Here is a 17883-nt window from a genome sequence, read left to right on the forward strand (position 1 = left end):
GTACACAATAAACTATGTATGGATCATATATTATGATACGTGCAAGCAGACCTCTTACTAGCTACCTTTTTCCACTGTGGCATGATGAGCAATGCATTCTGGGAAAGTGAGCTGTGCCCCCCCCCCCTTCATTTTATTCTTATTTAGTCCATGGTTTCCATCCAATAAATCTAGTATATCTTCCCTAAGCAGACGTAGTGCCTCTGTTTGTGTCACCAGCAGTGAAGACGTGTTGCTCTCTGAGAGTCAGCTGACACACAGAGAAAGGACGTGTGGCACACGGGCTGCTGCTGCCTCTCCAGAGAACGGACCCTCACTCACCTCACACATGCTGAACATACCAGAGTCCGTCTTTGCGGAAAAAAAAGAAGCTCTTTCCTGGTGCAGAAGTCACATATATATATATTTTTATTATTTGTTCAGATGTGTTTCTTTATTATATTTCGAATACCGACTAAAATTCCTCGCCGCCGTGGAATGAGGGGTGCAGACGACCACGGAGGAGACGACCGCGCTCGCACTCGTGTCAATCAAACGCTTCTTGTGTTGACACTGTCAATGTCTGCTGAGCGGTGCGGACAGGCCCTGGTTCAGGTGTGTGTGTGTGTGTGTGTGTGTGTGTGATTCTGTGCTTCGGTTCTTGTGGAGACTACGTGTAGTTCCGTTAAAAGGTCCTCACAAGTTTTGAATTTAGGGTCCACGATTCGGATTTGATTGGTGTACTTCATTTGGGTAAGTGTACTGTTAAAGGTCCGGGACTACACACAGAAGAAAGTCTTCACAAGTGTATTGATACAGCCCTGGATGTGTGTGGGCTGCAGCCCCTCAGCAGAGCAGTGCGGGACAGACAGTGGTCGTAAAGGAGCTGAAAAGTGTTTCACACTTGTGCAATAAAAAGCTCGAGTTACCGTCCTGTCAGGGCCAGGAAGCGCAGCCAGCCGGGTGGTAGCTGAGGCCCAGCACGCCAACTTTCTGAGCCCAGACAAAAACACCTTTCTCTGGGCACAGGAGCTGGCGGCTTGGCCCCCCCAGCTCAAAACATTCCCCCGGTGGAGAGGGAGATGGAGGGGAAGGTTCATTCACATTTTGGCCGCAGACTGTTTTGTCTAAGACACGCAGAACACGTTTGTAGTCTTTGGGTCGTGTTCGGGGGCAGGTGACGTGCGCGGACGCACAACTCCCCGTTCTCCTGAAGTGAAAGTGGAACGGGATACTTGGGTTTGGAATTGAATTAGCGTTTCTCTGCCGGAGCGGGCCTTGAAGTATGTGGCAGTCAGGTTTTCTTCCCTGCTCCTGCAGAGTACATATCAATGCATTATAATAATGACGCGGACGGTTGAGGCTGTCAAAATTCCATCCTTGTCCCCAAAGACCAGTTAAAAACAAGGTCACGACATTTCATTTTATTTTTTGAAATATTACAAAATAATCAAAAAACATACACAGCTACACTGAATATACAATCTTCCGTAGTGCAATAAATAAGAATACATTGATAAAAGCATTACAACAGTGCACACCAGGGACAGAAGTCATAGCCAAAGCTGCTCGGTCAGTGAACCGGAGTGAACAGACAGAGACGTCCACCTGCTGATCCAGAAACACATCGAGATGCTTCACTCGGGGTTACAGACTGACGTCTGGGGCCGCCGCTCCAACATCAGATGCTCCCCACATGACACATTTGGCACCACGAGGACGCATACAAAAGTCGTAAAATGTGCTTTACAGTCCTGTAATTTTCTCATAAACGAATTCAGCCGCGTGCTTCCTTTGCCTGAGAGAGACGGGAAAGAGAAAGAGGAGGGAGCAGACGAAGGGTCTCCCCCGAGGAACATTTCTAAAGACAATTTATATATTTTGGAGAGATAAACCATCTGCCTGTTTGTTCTTCTCGTAAATTTTCCCAGTCAGTTTTACTGGCTTGTCTCAGCCACCGTCTCCGCCGTCCGCTGCTGTGTGTGTCCTCGACGTCGGGACAGCTGCGTTCCTGTCGGGTCTTTGAGGGCACCGGAGGCCTTTTGTTGTTCTTGTCCTCAAATTTGACGACCACATCAGGTCACGTTTTGTTTCTTTACCTGCTACGAGCTACAGTGGCTAACGGATTCCTGAAGTCGCTGCTGACCTTAAATATTCTACCAGCCAAAAATGTGTGTTGTTTTTCTTTGGAGTAGAAAGGAACGTCCACATGATGGTTGGTTTCCTGCAGAAGAAGATTAACTTACCAGCCACGAACAAGTTTATCAGTATTTGGCTGACAGTTATTTGGTGAGTTTCCCCAGAACCACTATCTACGCCTGTTCTTCAGGATGAAGTCCTCCTTACGCTGGACCGGCTGACAGTCGTGTCTCCGGGGTTCACTTCCAGCCGTTCATCTCTTTGAGCTTGCTGATGCTCGTGCCTTTGACAGGCGTGGAGGGTGGGGGGGTGTAAACGGGCAGGATGGGGGTGCTGCAGCGCTCGGTTGGGACCGTCCACACGGTCCGAGACAACTTGTTCTTCTTCTTCTTTGCCGACTTGTCTGTCTTCTCTTTGACAGAACCGGGGGAAATGGACTGGAGAGGGGACAGTTAGGAAGCAGGGTTAGGGCGACATAAGGATCACTTTCAAACAATATAAACTTTCACTTTCTGTCTAGTCCATGCAAGTCTGCCCTGCTCTCACATATGAATTATTAAACGTAACATACGCAGCAGCAGAGAGCGAAGCAGCTGAGCTTCGCGGCGTTTCGTCCCGTCCCAGCGTAGCGATTCTTCTTTGGCAGCAGCAGGACGAAGGACACGGCCAGAGACAGATGGTAGAAGCTGTGGACGTAGGCGTAGTCCCACTCCTGCAGTCAAGAGAACGCAGCACACGTCATTAATGTTGAAGTTTATCTCAACATATCAAGATATTCTTTTTATATATATGAGTATATTAATGCAGAGCAAAAGATGAGCTGCTTCAGATGAAAACATGTGATTGGCTAATAATCCCTGTAAGTAAGTGAGAATGTAGAAATCTCTCTGCCTCGCCAAGATCTTGGTATTTTATAAGATTTATTAGTTTTGTTTTGACGACAGTCACCTCAAAGTAGAAACGCAGCATCAGAGCGAGAGCGCCGAAGCAGCAGCCTGGACCGACCTGCTGCGTGTACACCGTCTTCTCCGGGTACACCGCCCTCAGCTGCTTCATCTTCTGCAGCTACAGACAGCGGGAGTTCAGATCAACGACATCCACAGATCACACACACACACACACACACAGCAAAATCAAAAGGGTGATTTGATTGATTGGATTGGCAAGAGGACAGAGAAGCAAAGTGGAGAGGAGGAGAAAATAGAAGGGAGAACATTGCAGAAGAGAAAAGTTCAAAAATATATATTTTTTAAAAGGACAGGACAAAAGTAAAAGTTGTCGCAGGGGGAGAACATGAAGAAGACGATGATAAAGAAGAAGAATGATATGAAGGAGATGGAAGAGAATAAGGAAGAGATGGAGGAGAAGAAAGATGTAGCCAGGACGGAGAAGAATTAATAATCTGTTTACCACGTGAGCTCACAATATGCTATCACCTTATATTAAAGCTGGGGTTGGTAAAACGCTTTTTTGTTATATTTGTTGAAATTCTCATTGAATCAAAAACTAAGATTGTGTCGGTGTAGGCCGGGGGAGGCCTGTAGGTCCGATCACGACCGTGATAATCATTTCATTACGATCATTTCAGTCAGTGTTGCCGATTTGACGACCTTCTCCCTACGTTTAGGGAATGTTGGTGCTAGTGCTGCTCGCTACTTCCATTGGAAGAGAGTTGGCAAAACTGTGTTTGGTTTTCAGGTTGAATCCTTTTTGAATTCTTGCTGGTTTCTCCGCAGTACCACCCGTAGCTTTAACGCCGCCTCACAAAGACCTTCTAAGGCCACTCACCCATTTGACAGTGATGATGAAGACAGCGGATCCGATGGGTCCAGAGTAGATCCCATAGCCCCAGCGATCCTGGTAGATCCTCACTGCGATGGTCAGCACTCCGAACATGGTTATACTGGAGCGCTGGGGCTCATCAAAGTCGCCCAGAGCTGAGACAGAGAGACACATACTGCATGTGAGAGACGTGTGAAAAACTACTTTTATTTTCATTTAAGTAAGAATGGCTCATTCTATAATCAATAACCTCCCGTTCTGAATTGGTATAGCTTAATTAAAAATAAAGAAATGTGAGATTTTACAACAGAATAAGATAAACAAACTAATTAATGGTACACACTTAAAGTGCGGGTCCAGACCGGATTGTAGCTCTAACCAGAAGCCCTAGAACTCCAGAGAGTCAGCACTGATGTGAGATATACAACATCAGTAAAAATGACAGAAATCCTGCATTTTGAAAAGTTAAAAGTAAAGTGATTTAAAACGTGATGGTAGCCTCGGCATCAGGCACAAGAAGCCTGAGAGTCTGAGCTTTCTACGTCATCCAAACCAGACACGAGTCACAGTTTGTATTCTGCTGTCCTACGAGGAATTTACACATTCTGGAGAAAACAATGCACCACATCGAAAGAGCTCTGGAATAAATAGACCTGGTCACCACAGATGTTTAGAATTGTAATGATCAACCGTCTCCATTCTGGTGACGTTAAACTATATATTTAACCATTTTACAATCGGCACACCGTCTGCCGAAGAGGCCGGACCAATCAGAGGAGTCAGCTGTCGAAGCATTTGGCCCCTCAGCACGTGATTTAAAGCCCTTGATGCAAAACCTCAGGGGCTGTAGGAGCAAATGTATAAATGTGTGTGTGTGTGTGTGTGTGTGTGTGTGTGTGTGTGTGTGTGTGTGTGTGATCATATGAGAGGGTGGGTGCCGAGCACATGCGAGCTGAACTCAAAGACACAACATGTGTTATCAACAACTGCTGCAGTGAGAGCTGGTTGTTTTCGACCGTGTGCTCGGGAAGTGTGCAAGTTGAATAACAACAAGTTATTATTATTATTCAGCGAGTATTTTTAAGTGCTTTAGTAGCTTGAATTTACACACACACAAAAAAGCAAGTACAACATTTTCAGAAAGATAAATAAAAGAAACCTTTGTGGAATGAAGACGGGAGGGAGGCCTGGCAGCGATACTGGTGCTGGCTCTCTCAAGCTCATGTCATGATTATGGACTGACTGGTACTCCAGCAGGACTTACCGATCAGTGTGACCCACATGGAGAGAGCTGTGCCGTAGACGCTGAAGTACTCCAGGACGTCGTACCTCATGAAACACAGGATGGAGAGTCCTGGTCCGTCACACGCGTGGTAGATCTACAGAGAGACACACGAGTTCAAGTCACACAGACGCAGCATCAAGCATCAAGACGTTATTTAACCGGTTCATAAATAGGTCAGCCTTTGGCATAAAATAAATGTGTTGGATACAACTATTGAATTCAATTAACTTCCATTTGTTACCCTTTCAGTCCAGAACATCTTTTGTCTCCTCTCTCTCTTTTGTTATCAGCGCAGAGTGACGCACAAAACATCTGAATGTGTAATTATTTAGAGAGATCGTGGCAATATTTCAGTTGAATTAACTCCGAGAAGTCTGAAATCTGGAGAGCGCGCTAACCCCGACCTTACCTCTGATTGAAGTCTCTCAGATATAGATTATTTCTTGATACTTGTATTGATCGAATATCGTACCGGTGAGTTGAACAGCAAAAAGAAAACATGGAAAAGTTCATATGAGCAATCTTTTTAAAACATGAAAGCACTCAGCTACTGTACACTGCTCGGTCCATCGCCCAAGTCTCTCTACAGGTTTCAGCCTGTCACATGAAGACAGAACCAGAAGCTCACCGCCGTGAAGAACATGGTGAAGAAGTAGACCATGGCCTCCATATGGAAGCCCCTCTTGGCCGCCACGCTGGCCGTCGGCAGAAACACCAGGCTGCTGACCGTCGGAAGCAGCATCTTGGCAATAAATGCTCCCATGTTGAACACAACTCAAGGAGAAACTGTGGAGGCGTGAAGATAAAATATCCTCTAGGTTTTGATCTTATTTAGACGATAGCTGTGTGTCAAAACTGAATGAATAAGTTAGGAAGCTCCTCAGGTCCTTTAGTCCTTGTTGTGTGTGACGAGTGAGTCTAGTGGTTAAATGGATGAGCTACAGGATGCATATACACTCCCACGCTGCATGAACTCACCCAGCTGTCCAGTTTGGCCCTTTAAAGTTTAAACGTCTCCCTAAGGCTGGAGGGCCCACGGGGGCCTGGGTGTGCAGAGTCATGGCTGGGCAGCTGTTTGCATACCAGTGCAACATGGGAGGGGCGTTGGGCAGGGCTGGCATGCCAAGCTGCAGCATATCCACGGACTATTTACAGCCGGGGCCAAACTACATTATTCTCACTGATTGTTTGAGGCAACAGACAGAACGGTGTCTCACACTCTGTGGGTCGGTTTCAGCTGGATGGAGCTGAGTTTGAGATCTGACATTAAAAAGCATCACGAATACCAGTCTAGTCTTATAACGCTCATAATGTTGATGCTGAACGATTCTGCTGTATGTTGTTAATGTACAATGTCAATGTTCAAGGCTAGTACAGGAAGTAGTGTCCTTAGTGGATTTGGCCAAAGCCTCCAGTAAGAGCAACAAGCTTGGAAGCACATTTGACATAGTGGCCAAACCACAGACTGTATGTAGGAAGTGGACGTGGTCGTTGTGACGTCACCCATTGGATGTCTGTTCTTTTGAAGCCTTGAATTTTCCCTCTACTAACACTTGAATAGCACTTTTTAAAAATCATTAGGAGGCGGGGCTAAAGGAAACGCTAGTTCGCTTCCCTCTGGATGTGGAAGTTCGACGTAAGAGTTATCAAACTTTTCTTGCTTCACGCGCCGCTGAGCACTCCGCCTCCGACGCTGTATCCAGTTTCTTTTGTACATCCACGACAGGCTGCCTGTTCAATCCAGTGAATGGCGCTCACCCAGCATCTGCACCAAAGAAGCTTCATCACTTCCTGGCTGTCGTCCTCATTGTGCGGCTCAATGCACGCTCTGGTCTCATAAACTTTACATTAAGAAGATGTCAGGCACATAAAAATAGCTTTAACAGGGCCTTAGGAAAAAAAGGTATTACATCTCCATGATTTAAAAATGTATCTCACAAAGACTTCTCTCCGACTTTGTGTGCCATTCTAGGTGTCTTTCATGATATATGAGGAATATGCGTTTCTGTATCCTGCTCTATTAATACACCCATAACCATGCACTAGTTACCATCCTTTATAAGATACTAGAGAATATAAACGGACTAGCCCACTTATGTCCCTTGGAATAATTTGACATAGTTTTTACACTCCTAGTTATGTGACAGAAGAAAACCAGAGAAATATATCAGAACGACATGGGGAGTCATAGAGTCATAGATTTGTTAGATTTTGTTAGATGATAATTTAAATGAATGAATCTGAAAACTTTTTCACGTAACCCCCAGCAGAGTGACCAGACTCCCTGTAGAAAACCTCTCATTTTACTGCAGCAGGGTCTGACAGTCTGCCCCTCTCAGTCCTGGTTCTGGTTCTCCCGGGTCTCCCTTCCCTCCAGCGGGTCCAGCAATACATCCTGGGTCTCCAGCAGCGTGGTGTCGGTGTTGACTCCCAGAGAGGAGAAGCTCTGCTCCTGGAGGAGGAGGAGGAGGAGGAGGAGGAGCTGCTGCCGGGAGCTGAGCTCTCCTCCTCCCTCCGGAGCTCCGACTGCAGGTCCAAGGCTGCAGTTGAAGCCGGATCTGGGTCTGTCCACGGTGGACCGGTCTCTGCTGGAGGATCTGGGTCCGTCCATGGTGAACCGGTCTCTGCTGGAGGATCTGGGTCTGTTCACGGTGGACCGGTCTCTGCTGGAGGATCTGGGTCTGTCCACGGTGGACCGGTCTCTGCTGGAGGATCTGGGTCTGTCCACGGTGGACCGGTCTCTGCTGGAGTCTGAGCTGAAGGAGGTTCTGGTGAACCTGCATGAGTTCATCTGGTTTCACCAGAATCTGACCCGGTGGCTCCGATGCCGAGAGTCAAGAATAACTCTATAGAAACAGACCATCTTCTCTCTGATGGTCTCTTTACTGATGGAGGTCTGATAGAGGATCAGGACTACACTGAGACTGGTTCATATAGAGGATCAGGACTAGACTGAGACGGTTTCACAACCAGCTGATCCGCACCTGCTGCTCCACCTGTGACTTCATGTGGGTTAGGAAGGAGATTCTCTTTCCAGAATTGATGACTTACATCACATAAGGGATCCTTTGAACACAGGTGTGTGGTGTGTGGTCGGCCCAAATGACAACAGGAAGTAAAGCTTGAATGTGATTCTTGAGGAACGCTTTGAGGCCAGTTTCTGACGCTTTATATCAACTGAGAGAGGAAAATATGAACAGTTGGTGATTCCAGCTTTTTGCAGATGGCGTGTTTGCTCGCTGCTGTTTTTTTATCTGTCACTTCCTGTGTAGACTTTTTATGGCAGGCTGCTCCTCTTGTGAATTAAACTTTTTTTTTCTTTGAAAATGAGATTTTAAACAGGTCTAGAGTCCCACTCCAAGTCCACAGATGGAATCCTGCAGAGGACATTAAAACAGCTGTCATGGGTTTGTGTTTGTGGTGGATGTGGGATGTGGCGTTGAGCCCGTCCTGCTGAGTGACTCCCATTAAAACAAAGACATTTACTCAGCACTGGGTCCAGTGGGAAATACTTCTGGTGTGGAAAAAGCCCCTTTCTGCTGCTCTGGCTGTGATAGAGCGCCAGACGCTCCTGTAGCTTCGACAGCATTATTTCACAATCTCACAGTGAAGTCATAATGTTGTTGTTGTAATGTTATGGCTAATAATCATAATGCTCCATTCAGAATATGAACAGGATTTTCTCTTTCAGAGCCTCACTGTTGAGTGTTATAGTTTGAAGCGTAGGACCACGGACCAATCGGACAGAGACTTAATAACCTGAGACTAAAGGGAAGAACAGCGATTAAATGGACACATGAAGAGTTCTTAAACACCACGAGGACTAAGATGTTTTTTGTGTCACTTGAAAGAACTGACACTTTAAATCTTGTCTGAGTCAAAGCAGCGTTGAATGTGTGAAAAACACCGACTGAGGTTTTATATAAACAGCAGTCATTGATTTAGTGAAGCCATATTTGACTCTGTAGTTGACAGTTGTTCCAGAGAGGATTTCTCTCTGAACTGATCCCGTGATGGTGGTGGAGGCAGCAGTTGCCCTCCTCTGCTCTCCTCTCAGCTGTTACACCTGCTCAAGGGCTTCGAGGCAGCGACACAGAGGGCGCAGTATATTGCAGAGGGAGAGTTTGACCCCCACGCCTCAGATTCTCCGAGTGCTTCGGTAACCCGAGCTGCTGCCGGGGGCCGAGGCCTGGAAACAAACTCCCAGCCCGAGAACAGCACCCTCTGCCGGGAACCTGTCGGTGAATCTAACCCTCCGGTCCGAAAAAGGACGTCTGCAAACGTTGTGTTCCAGTCTACAAACTGACCAGTATATAAATAAACCATACATATATAAATAAAATAAATGAATATATGTACATACATAAAATAAACCAGGATTAATGTGATGTGATGGCGTTTGTACATAGCATAATAAGACGTGATTATGACGTAGTATTCTGTATATTCACAAATAAAAACACTCAGCTCAGCTGAACAGGCTCTACTTAGCAGGTTGCAGTTTTTCATAACTCCTGTGAGAGGAATGTGCATGTGTCCTCCCCACATGTGGGTGAAAAAAGTCATTTGCTGCAGTGAGGTGAACTGACGCATTAGAGTGTGTCTTCACTGGCAGCATGAGGCACATGACCTCATGTGACCCCAACCTGAGACCCTCCTCACCCTCCGAGAGTGCGGGGGCCGAAGAGGTCACGTCCTGGGTGTACTTTGGAATGTACCATGTGAAAGTGGACAGCAGGGTGCAGCCCTCTGTTTCTACTCTGTTGGGTGTTTACATCGGTCAGACCCTTGCGGCTACACTGACATAAAGGTACGGTTGATACTGGATATTGAGGCCGATACTGAGCTATTTATGAGTTTTAGAAACAAACGATATATAAATGGATACATTTAATTTTTCTTTTTCATAATTGTGATAAAAATACATATTAAACAGAACAGGATAAAATGTTTCCTGCCGATGACCACCCTGAGATTAATATTCATTCGGGTAAACAGCAAATCTGCAGCATCACTGAGAGAACTTTTACCAAAGCTCTTCTCGTGCAGAGTTGAGAGTCACTCGTTGATCTGGATCTTTGTGGCAGCGAAACGTGAGGACGCCTCCGCTCTTCTGGTCCAGGAGAGTTCGGGTCCCGTGGTGACCCCTCGGTCTAAACACACAGCGGGTTAGTGTGGGAATGTACAGCGAGACTTCCTGCACGCATCTGAAAAAACACACAGGCTTCCTTTTGATTCAGTAATAAATAGCCGTGACCTCTGACCCCCACCGGGCCTTCTTTCACCAATAATGTGAAGGGCAGTGCTTATGTTTCAGCTCAGGACAAATAGGAAACCAGTGTGAGTGGAGCACACCACAGTTCTGCAGTTAATTTACACTAACAGGAAATGGTCATCATCGTCGTTGCTTTTAGTCCTTCATGTATTTCATTGTCATTCTTTTCATTTAGATTTAAATTCCGATAAAACCCCTGATTTGCTATTTTTCATCAAATGACATAACTCAATAAGTGGGAACTTATACTTCTCCTACAGTTTCCTTTACAGAGACCTTTGGCTGTTCTTCTGTTTCATCGAACTTTAATTAAAAGCTAACAACAGAGATAATGTTAACAAAGAAAGTTTCATTCAGCAATTATATCTACTGAATTATTCAGAGAGCGTAAATTAAGCCAAATCACGGACCATAGTGGGTCATTTACGAACGGCAATATCTTCAGTTTTTCCTTGAAGGGATATTTATGCAAGTAATCTGGAGGCAAAAGTGTTTAATTGAAGATAAATATCAAATAAAGATGCCACTCCAGAGCACCTAAAAGTCCAGAACAAGAAACAAAAGGACAAAGAAAAGCTAACAAGGATTCGTCTTCTGTGTCCTGCATTTTATGGCAAAATTTCGTTCCAGGCGACCTTCTAGCGTTTTTTTCATGGGCCTGGAAAGTGTAGAAAAGCGTTATGTAGAGGGGAGGAGGAGACGAGCTACGCCGATTCTACCCACATGCTTTTTGCAGAGGGGAATTAGCTCAAATGGTAGAGCGCTTGCTTAGCATGCGAGAGGTAGTGGGATCGATGCCCACATTCTCCAGATGAATTTGGTTTCTTCTGCGCTTGTGACTGGTTGAGAAAAAAAAGACTAGATTTATGAACACAATGGGAAGAAACCAACAGTTGCATCCGCAGACTGAACTTGAGTGCTGTCACATGACGACTTGTTCATTGCCATCACTGTTATTTTCCAACTTAATAGTGGACAAAATAGATAATCTGCAATTTTCCTGTTTTTCAGGGGTTCAGTGTTCTGGAAACTTTGGTGAAGACATGTGACTTTCAGGGATTATATGGCTGGAACAATGGTCACATCTGAGCCCATTGTTCCAATGACAATGGAGCATTTTATACCACGTAGGTATGGCAGACTAAAGGGAAGTGTACTGCGACGAGAATGGGATTCGAACCCACGCTTGCAGAGCACAATGGATTAGCAGTCCATCGCCTTAACCACTCGGCCACCTCGTCCTCCGTAGATCTCTTTTTACAGCAAAAGTCGGATCGAAGTCACCTCCAAAACTGTCGACATAGGCCTGGAAAGTGTAGAAAAGCGTTATGTAGAGGGGAGGATGAGACAAGCTACGCCGATTCTACCCACATGCTTCTTGCAGAGGGGAATTAGCTCAAATGGTAGAGCGCTTGCTTAGCATGCGAGAGGTAGTGGGATCGATGCCCACATTCTCCAGATGAATTTGGTTTCTTCTGTGCTTGTGACTGGTTGAGAAAAAAAAGACTAGATTTATGAACCCAATGGGAAGAAACCAACAGTTGCATCCGCAGACTGAACTTGAGTGCTCTCACATGACGACTTGTTCATTGCCATCACTGTTGTTTACCAATTTAATAGTGGACAAAATAGATATTCTGTAATTTTCCTGTTTTTCAGGGGTTCAGTGTTCTGGAAACTTTGGTGAAGACATGTGACTTTCAGGGATTATATGGCTGGAACAATGGTCACATCTGAGCCCATTGTTCCAATGACAATGGAGCATTTTATACCACGTAGGTATGGCAGACTAAAGGGAAGTGTACTGCGACGAGAATGGGATTCGAACCCACGCTTGCAGAGCACAATGGATTAGCAGTCCATCGCCTTAACCACTCGGCCACCTCGTCCTCCGTAGATCTCTTTTTACAGCAAAAGTCGGATCGAAGTCACCTCCAAAACTGTCTACATAGGCCTGGAAAGTGTAGAAAAGCGTTATGTAGAGGGGAGGAGGAGACGAGCTACGCCGATTCTACCCACATGCTTTTTGCAGAGGGGAATTAGCTCAAATGGTAGAGTGCTTGCTTAGCATGCGAGAGGTAGTGGGATCGATGCCCACATTCTCCAGATGAATTTGGTTTCTTCTGTGCTTGTGACTGGTTGAGAAAAAAAAGACTAGATTTATGAACCCAATGGGAAGAAACCAACAGTTGCATCCGCAGACTGAACTTGAGTGCTGTCACATGACGACTTGTTCATTGCCATCACTGTTGTTTTCCAACTTAATAGTGGACAAAATAGATATTCTGCAATTTTCCTGTTTTTCAGGGGTTCAGTGTTCTGGAAACTTTGGTGAAGACATGTGACTTTCAGGGATTATATGGCTGGAACAATGGTCACATCTGAGCCCATTGTTCCAATGACAATGGAGCGTCTTATACCACGTAGGTATGGCAGACTAAAGTGAAGTGGACTGCGACGAGGATGGGATTCGAACCCACGCGTGCAGAGCACAATGGATTAGCAGTCCATCGCCTTAACCACTCGGCCACCTCTTCCTCCGTAGATCTCTTTTTACAGCAAAAGTCGGATCGAAGTCACCTCCAAAACTGTCGACATAGGCCTGGAAAGTGTAGAAAAGCGTTATGTAGAGGGGAGGATGAGACAAGCTACGCCGATTCTACCCACATGCTTCTTGCAGAGGGGAATTAGCTCAAATGGTAGAGCGCTTGCTTAGCATGCGAGAGGTAGTGGGATCGATGCCCACATTCTCCAGATGAATTTGGTTTCTTCTGTGCTTGTGACTGGTTGAGAAAAAAAAGACTAGATTTATGAACCCAATGGGAAGAAACCAACAGTTGCATCCGCAGACTGAACTTGAGTGCTCTCACATGACGACTTGTTCATTGCCATCACTGTTGTTTACCAATTTAATAGTGGACAAAATAGATATTCTGTAATTTTCCTGTTTTTCAGGGGTTCAGTGTTCTGGAAACTTTGGTGAAGACATGTGACTTTCAGGGATTATATGGCTGGAACAATGGTCACATCTGAGCCCATTGTTCCAATGACAATGGAGCATTTTATACCACGTAGGTATGGCAGACTAAAGGGAAGTGTACTGCGACGAGAATGGGATTCGAACCCACGCTTGCAGAGCACAATGGATTAGCAGTCCATCGCCTTAACCACTCGGCCACCTCGTCCTCCGTAGATCTCTTTTTACAGCAAAAGTCGGATCGAAGTCACCTCCAAAACTGTCTACATAGGCCTGGAAAGTGTAGAAAAGCGTTATGTAGAGGGGAGGAGGAGACGAGCTACGCCGATTCTACCCACATGCTTTTTGCAGAGGGGAATTAGCTCAAATGGTAGAGTGCTTGCTTAGCATGCGAGAGGTAGTGGGATCGATGCCCACATTCTCCAGATGAATTTGGTTTCTTCTGTGCTTGTGACTGGTTGAGAAAAAAAAGACTAGATTTATGAACCCAATGGGAAGAAACCAACAGTTGCATCCGCAGACTGAACTTGAGTGCTGTCACATGACGACTTGTTCATTGCCATCACTGTTGTTTTCCAACTTAATAGTGGACAAAATAGATATTCTGCAATTTTCCTGTTTTTCAGGGGTTCAGTGTTCTGGAAACTTTGGTGAAGACATGTGACTTTCAGGGATTATATGGCTGGAACAATGGTCACATCTGAGCCCATTGTTCCAATGACAATGGAGCGTCTTATACCACGTAGGTATGGCAGACTAAAGTGAAGTGGACTGCGACGAGGATGGGATTCGAACCCACGCGTGCAGAGCACAATGGATTAGCAGTCCATCGCCTTAACCACTCGGCCACCTCGTCCTCCGTAGATCTCTTTTTACAGCAAAAGTCGGATCGAAGTCACCTCCAAAACTGTCGACATAGGCCTGGAAAGTGTAGAAAAGCGTTATGTAGAGGGGAGGATGAGACAAGCTACGCCGATTCTACCCACATGCTTCTTGCAGAGGGGAATTAGCTCAAATGGTAGAGCGCTTGCTTAGCATGCGAGAGGTAGTGGGATCGATGCCCACATTCTCCAGATGAATTTGGTTTCTTCTGTGCTTGTGACTGGTTGAGAAAAAAAAGACTAGATTTATGAACCCAATGGGAAGAAACCAACAGTTGCATCCGCAGACTGAACTTGAGTGCTCTCACATGACGACTTGTTCATTGCCATCACTGTTGTTTACCAATTTAATAGTGGACAAAATAGATATTCTGTAATTTTCCTGTTTTTCAGGGGTTCAGTGTTCTGGAAACTTTGGTGAAGACATGTGACTTTCAGGGATTATATGGCTGGAACAATGGTCACATCTGAGCCCATTGTTCCAATGACAATGGAGCATTTTATACCACGTAGGTATGGCAGACTAAAGTGAAGTGTACTGCGACGAGGATGGGATTCGAACCCACGCGTGCAGAGCACAATGGATTAGCAGGCCATCGCCTTAACCACTCGGCCACCTCGTCCTCCGTAGATCTCTTTTTACAGCAAAAGTCGGATCGAAGTCACCTCCAAAACTGTCAACATAGGCCTGGAAAGTGTAGAAAAGCGTTATGTAGAGGGGAGGATGAGACAAGCTACGCCGATTCTACCCACATGCTTCTTGCAGAGGGGAATTAGCTCAAATGGTAGAGCGCTTGCTTCGCATGCGAGAGGTAGTGGGATCGATGCCCACATTCTCCAGATGAATTTGGTTTCTTCTGTGCGTGTGACTGGTTGAGAAAAAAAAGACTAGATTTATGAACCCAATGGGAAGAAACCAACAGTTGCATCCGCAGACTGAACTTGAGTGCTGTCACATGACGACTTGTTCATTGCCATCACTGTTGTTTTCCAACTTAATAGTGGACAAAATAGATATTCTGCAATTTTCCTGTTTTTCAGGGGTTCAGTGTTCTGGAAACTTTGGTGAAGACATGTGACTTTCAGGGATTATATGGCTGGAACAATGGTCACATCTGAGCCCATTGTTCCAATGACAATGGAGCGTCTTATACCACGTAGGTATGGCAGACTAAAGTGAAGTGGACTGCGACGAGGATGGGATTCGAACCCACGCGTGCAGAGCACAATGGATTAGCAGTCCATCGCCTTAACCACTCGGCCACCTCGTCCTCCGTAGATCTCTTTTTACAGCAAAAGTCGGATCGAAGTCACCTCCAAAACTGTCTACATAGGCCTGGAAAGTGTAGAAAAGCGTTATGTAGAGGGGAGGATGAGACAAGCTACGCCGATTCTACCCACATGCTTCTTGCAGAGGGGAATTAGCTCAAATGGTAGAGCGCTTGCTTAGCATGCGAGAGGTAGTGGGATCGATGCCCACATTCTCCAGATGAATTTGGTTTCTTCTGTGCGTGTGACTGGTTGAGAAAAAAAAGACTAGATTTATGAACCCAATGGGAAGAAACCAACAGTTGCATCCGCAGACTGAACTTGAGTGCTCTCACATGACGACTTGTTCATTGCCATCACTGTTGTTTACCAATTTAATAGTGGACAAAATAGATATTCTGCAATTTTCCTGTTTTTCAGGGGTTCAGTGTTCTGGAAACTTTGGTGAAGACATGTGACTTTCAGGGATTATATGGCTGGAACAATGGTCACATCTGAGCCCATTGTTCCAATGACAATGGAGCGTCTTATACCACGTAGGTATGGCAGACTAAAGTGAAGTGTACTGCGACGAGGATGGGATTCGAACCCACGCGTGCAGAGCACAATGGATTAGCAGGCCATCGCCTTAACCACTCGGCCACCTCGTCCTCCGTAGATCTCTTTTTACAGCAAAAGTCGGATCGAAGTCACCTCCAAAACTGTCAACATAGGCCTGGAAAGTGTAGAAAAGCGTTATGTAGAGGGGAGGATGAGACAAGCTACGCCGATTCTACCCACATGCTTCTTGCAGAGGGGAATTAGCTCAAATGGTAGAGCGCTTGCTTCGCATGCGAGAGGTAGTGGGATCGATGCCCACATTCTCCAGATGAATTTGGTTTCTTCTGTGCGTGTGACTGGTTGAGAAAAAAAAGACTAGATTTATGAACCCAATGGGAAGAAACCAACAGTTGCATCCGCAGACTGAACTTGAGTGCTGTCACATGACGACTTGTTCATTGCCATCACTGTTGTTTTCCAACTTAATAGTGGACAAAATAGATATTCTGCAATTTTCCTGTTTTTCAGGGGTTCAGTGTTCTGGAAACTTTGGTGAAGACATGTGACTTTCAGGGATTATATGGCTGGAACAATGGTCCCATCTGAGCCCATTGTTCCAATGACAATGGAGCGTCTTATACCACGTAGGTATGGCAGACTAAAGTGAAGTGGACTGCGACGAAGATGGGATTCGAACCCACGCGTGCAGAGCACAATGGATTAGCAGTCCATCGCCTTAACCACTCGGCCACCTCGTCCTCCGTAGATCTCTTTTTACAGCAAAAGTCGGATCGAAGTCACCTCCAAAACTGTCGACATAGGCCTGGAAAGTGTAGAAAAGCGTTATGTAGAGGGGAGGATGAGACAAGCTACGCCGATTCTACCCACATGCTTCTTGCAGAGGGGAATTAGCTCAAATGGTAGAGCGCTTGCTTAGCATGCGAGAGGTAGTGGGATCGATGCCCACATTCTCCAGATGAATTTGGTTTCTTCTGTGCTTGTGACTGGTTGAGAAAAAAAAGACTAGATTTATGAACCCAATGGGAAGAAACCAACAGTTGCATCCGCAGACTGAACTTGAGTGCTCTCACATGACGACTTGTTCATTGCCATCACTGTTGTTTACCAATTTAATAGTGGACAAAATATATATTCTGTAATTTTCCTGTTTTTCAGGGGTTCAGTGTTCTGGAAACTTTGGTGAAGACATGTGACTTTCAGGGATTATATGGCTGGAACAATGGTCACATCTGAGCCCATTGTTCCAATGACAATGGAGCATTTTATACCACGTAGGTATGGCAGACTAAAGTGAAGTGTACTGCGACGAGGATGGGATTCGAACCCACGCGTGCAGAGCACAATGGATTAGCAGGCCATCGCCTTAACCACTCGGCCACCTCGTCCTCCGTAGATCTCTTTTTACAGCAAAAGTCGGATCGAAGTCACCTCCAAAACTGTCAACATAGGCCTGGAAAGTGTAGAAAAGCGTTATGTAGAGGGGAGGATGAGACAAGCTACGCCGATTCTACCCACATGCTTCTTGCAGAGGGGAATTAGCTCAAATGGTAGAGCGCTTGCTTAGCATGCGAGAGGTAGTGGGATCGATGCCCACATTCTCCAGATGAATTTGGTTTCTTCTGTGCGTGTGACTGGTTGAGAAAAAAAAGACTAGATTTATGAACCCAATGGGAAGAAACCAACAGTTGCATCCGCAGACTGAACTTGAGTGCTGTCACATGACGACTTGTTCATT

At 45.7% G+C, this 17883-nt stretch overlaps 1 protein-coding gene and 10 non-coding genes across 11 annotated transcripts; all 11 read right to left on the minus strand.

Annotated features, from left to right (window-relative positions):
• Positions 1 to 2357: 2357 nt before the first annotated feature.
• Positions 2358 to 5948, minus strand: mymk (myomaker, myoblast fusion factor). Its single transcript, XM_076078882.1, has 6 exons — positions 5814 to 5948; positions 5165 to 5279; positions 3907 to 4055; positions 3067 to 3183; positions 2690 to 2830; positions 2358 to 2555 (listed from the first exon to the last, which is right to left on the minus strand). Exons 1-6 carry the CDS (start codon positions 5946 to 5948, stop codon positions 2358 to 2360), a joined length of 855 nt encoding a protein of 284 aa, XP_075934997.1.
• Positions 5949 to 11619: 5671 nt separating this feature from the next.
• trnas-gcu (transfer RNA serine (anticodon GCU)) lies at positions 11620 to 11701 on the minus strand. Its single transcript has one exon. It is a non-coding gene; the product is annotated as a tRNA-Ser (tRNA).
• A 566-nt stretch (positions 11702 to 12267) lies between these two features.
• On the minus strand, positions 12268 to 12349 carry trnas-gcu (transfer RNA serine (anticodon GCU)). The gene has a single exon. It is a non-coding gene; the product is annotated as a tRNA-Ser (tRNA).
• Positions 12350 to 12915: 566 nt separating this feature from the next.
• Positions 12916 to 12997, minus strand: trnas-gcu (transfer RNA serine (anticodon GCU)). Its single transcript has one exon. It is a non-coding gene; the product is annotated as a tRNA-Ser (tRNA).
• A 566-nt stretch (positions 12998 to 13563) lies between these two features.
• Positions 13564 to 13645, minus strand: trnas-gcu (transfer RNA serine (anticodon GCU)). Its single transcript has one exon. It is a non-coding gene; the product is annotated as a tRNA-Ser (tRNA).
• A 566-nt stretch (positions 13646 to 14211) lies between these two features.
• On the minus strand, positions 14212 to 14293 carry trnas-gcu (transfer RNA serine (anticodon GCU)). Its single transcript has one exon. It is a non-coding gene; the product is annotated as a tRNA-Ser (tRNA).
• A 566-nt stretch (positions 14294 to 14859) lies between these two features.
• Positions 14860 to 14941, minus strand: trnas-gcu (transfer RNA serine (anticodon GCU)). The gene has a single exon. It is a non-coding gene; the product is annotated as a tRNA-Ser (tRNA).
• Positions 14942 to 15507: 566 nt separating this feature from the next.
• Positions 15508 to 15589, minus strand: trnas-gcu (transfer RNA serine (anticodon GCU)). Its single transcript has one exon. It is a non-coding gene; the product is annotated as a tRNA-Ser (tRNA).
• A 566-nt stretch (positions 15590 to 16155) lies between these two features.
• On the minus strand, positions 16156 to 16237 carry trnas-gcu (transfer RNA serine (anticodon GCU)). Its single transcript has one exon. It is a non-coding gene; the product is annotated as a tRNA-Ser (tRNA).
• Positions 16238 to 16803: 566 nt separating this feature from the next.
• Positions 16804 to 16885, minus strand: trnas-gcu (transfer RNA serine (anticodon GCU)). Its single transcript has one exon. It is a non-coding gene; the product is annotated as a tRNA-Ser (tRNA).
• A 566-nt stretch (positions 16886 to 17451) lies between these two features.
• On the minus strand, positions 17452 to 17533 carry trnas-gcu (transfer RNA serine (anticodon GCU)). The gene has a single exon. It is a non-coding gene; the product is annotated as a tRNA-Ser (tRNA).
• Between the last annotated feature and the right edge of the window lie 350 nt (positions 17534 to 17883).

This window comes from Anarhichas minor, unplaced genomic scaffold, assembly GCF_050575085.1.
Source record: "Anarhichas minor isolate MPS153535 unplaced genomic scaffold, ASM5057508v1 ptg000068l, whole genome shotgun sequence".
In the NCBI taxonomy this organism is placed as follows: Eukaryota; Metazoa; Chordata; class Actinopteri; order Perciformes; family Anarhichadidae; genus Anarhichas; species Anarhichas minor.